A 2,067-nucleotide genomic window follows, 5' to 3' on the forward strand; every position below is an offset into this window, starting at 1 on the left:
TATATATATATATATATATATATATATATATATATATATAAATATATACACACACACACACATACACACACACACACACACACACACACACACACACACATATATATATATATATATATATATATATATATATATATATATATATATATATATATATATATATATATATATATATATATATATATGTCTATATATATATATATATATATATATATATATATATATATATATATATTTATATATATAAATATATATATATAAATATATATACTTAAATATATACATATCTGTATATATATATATATATATATATATATATATATATATATATATATATATATATATATGTATGTATATATATTGTATATTATATGCATATACCCTTAAACTTGAACACACTTTTCTTGGGTCGAAGAGATTTTGTCCCAAAACAGAGGAATTCGATTTCATTAGCCACTTAAGTGCATTCCCTTCATTGCACAACACCCCCCCCCCCCCTTCTCTCGACAAATCAATTCACCTTATTTGTTCATGTTATTTCTTATCGGTCGTTGTTCAGCCCTTTCAGTGTTCCCTAAGGCATCATCCTCCAGCTCTGGAACATGAGATTCTACATCGATAGAGGGAATTTGTCGATATCTGAAGCGAGAATCATGAAATAAAATAAAAAGCTAAAAAAAAAAAAAAATTGGTTCTGGAACTTAAATGGAGCACTCAATAATGGTCGAAATTAGGTAGTGGTTTTATCTTATTTTTTATTTTTTTTTTTCTATTCATTTTCTTGAACAGTTCGCCAAATATGGTTAGAATTAGTGATTTGGTGTCGAAACTCCTTTTCATCCTGGTCTTGTCAACTCATTTGGGATAATTTCCGTAGTGGATATATAAGGCAAAAAGGTCAGAGCAAGTGACTGCGAGAGGCTGAATCGATTGCTTGATGTGACTACGATTTTTCTTTTCGTTTTTTTTTTCTTTTTTTTTTATTTTTAGATTCAATTTTCTTTCTCTCTTTTTTTCTTTATATGTCTCTCGTTGTTTTTCTTTTTTCGTTTTCTTTGATTCTCTCTCTCTCTGTCTCTCTCTCTCTCTCTCTCTCTCTCTCTCTCTCTCTCTCTCTCTCTCTCTCTCTCTCTTTCTCTCAATCTCTCCTCACTCTCTCTCTCTCTCTCTCTCTCTCTCTCTCTCTCTCTCTCTCTCTCTTTCTCTTTCTTTGCCTCCATTTCTCTCTCTCTTTTTTCTCTTTCTCTTACTTTGCCTCCATCATCTCTCTCTCTCTCTCTCTCTCTCTCTCTCTCTCTCTCTCTCTCTCTCTCTCTCTCTCTCTCTCTCTCTCTCTCTCTCAATCTCTCACTCTTCTCTCTCTCTCTCTCCTCTTTGCCTTCATCTCTCTCTCTCTCTCTCTTTTTCCTTTTACTCTTCGTCTGATATATCATTGTCCTCTCTCTCTCTCTCTCTCTCTCTCTCTCTCTCTCTCTCTCTCTCTCTCTCTCTCTCTCTCTCTCTCTCTCTCTCTTTCTCTCTCTCTCTCTTTCTTTTTTCTTTTTTAATCCCACTGCATTCACTTCCTCTGATAACCGTCACGGATATTTTACTGAACACTTTCATTAATTTCTGATGAATGCGAATGTGTAAGAATAACAAAAGGAATCCAAAGAAGAAGAAGAAGAAAAAGAGAAGATTAAAACGAATACATAAAAAAAGAAAATCCCCGAAGGCTCGAAAACCATAGATCTTTTTAAATGTGTTTCGATCTTAATATAATTGAAGGTTTCTAATGTCTCATCTCTCTGTCAAATTATAATAGAGCTTTGGGTCTTTAATTCTTTTCTCTCTTTCGTCCCAATCATCATCCTACTTCTCTCTCCTCTCTTCTCGAGTCGCATTGGGAATTTCGACTCGAGGGAGGCGTTGTAAAGCACTTTCTTGGTCCAAAGGCTGTGATAACGCCTCTTGAAAAACACCCTTGATGACATAGCCTGAAGGAGGAGATGTATTCTTATACATTAGGTGCCTATAATTTCATCTTTGTGTTTTCTGTCGATGTCAGCGGAGAGAGAGAGAGAGAGA

General features: G+C 33.3%; 1 protein-coding gene across 1 annotated transcript in view; it reads right to left on the minus strand.

Annotated features, from left to right (window-relative positions):
* Positions 1-521: 521 nt before the first annotated feature.
* LOC113818027 (G-protein coupled receptor GRL101-like) overlaps positions 522-2,067 on the minus strand; it is a 15,853-nt gene continuing 14,307 nt past the window's right edge. Inside the window, exon 4 of the mRNA XM_070125930.1 lies at positions 522-639. Within this exon, the coding sequence (XP_069982031.1) occupies positions 522-639 (118 nt within the window). The remainder of the gene's footprint in view (positions 640-2,067) is intronic.

This window comes from Penaeus vannamei, chromosome 9 (assembly GCF_042767895.1).
Source record: "Penaeus vannamei isolate JL-2024 chromosome 9, ASM4276789v1, whole genome shotgun sequence".
NCBI lineage: Eukaryota > Metazoa > Arthropoda > Malacostraca > Decapoda > Penaeidae > Penaeus > Penaeus vannamei.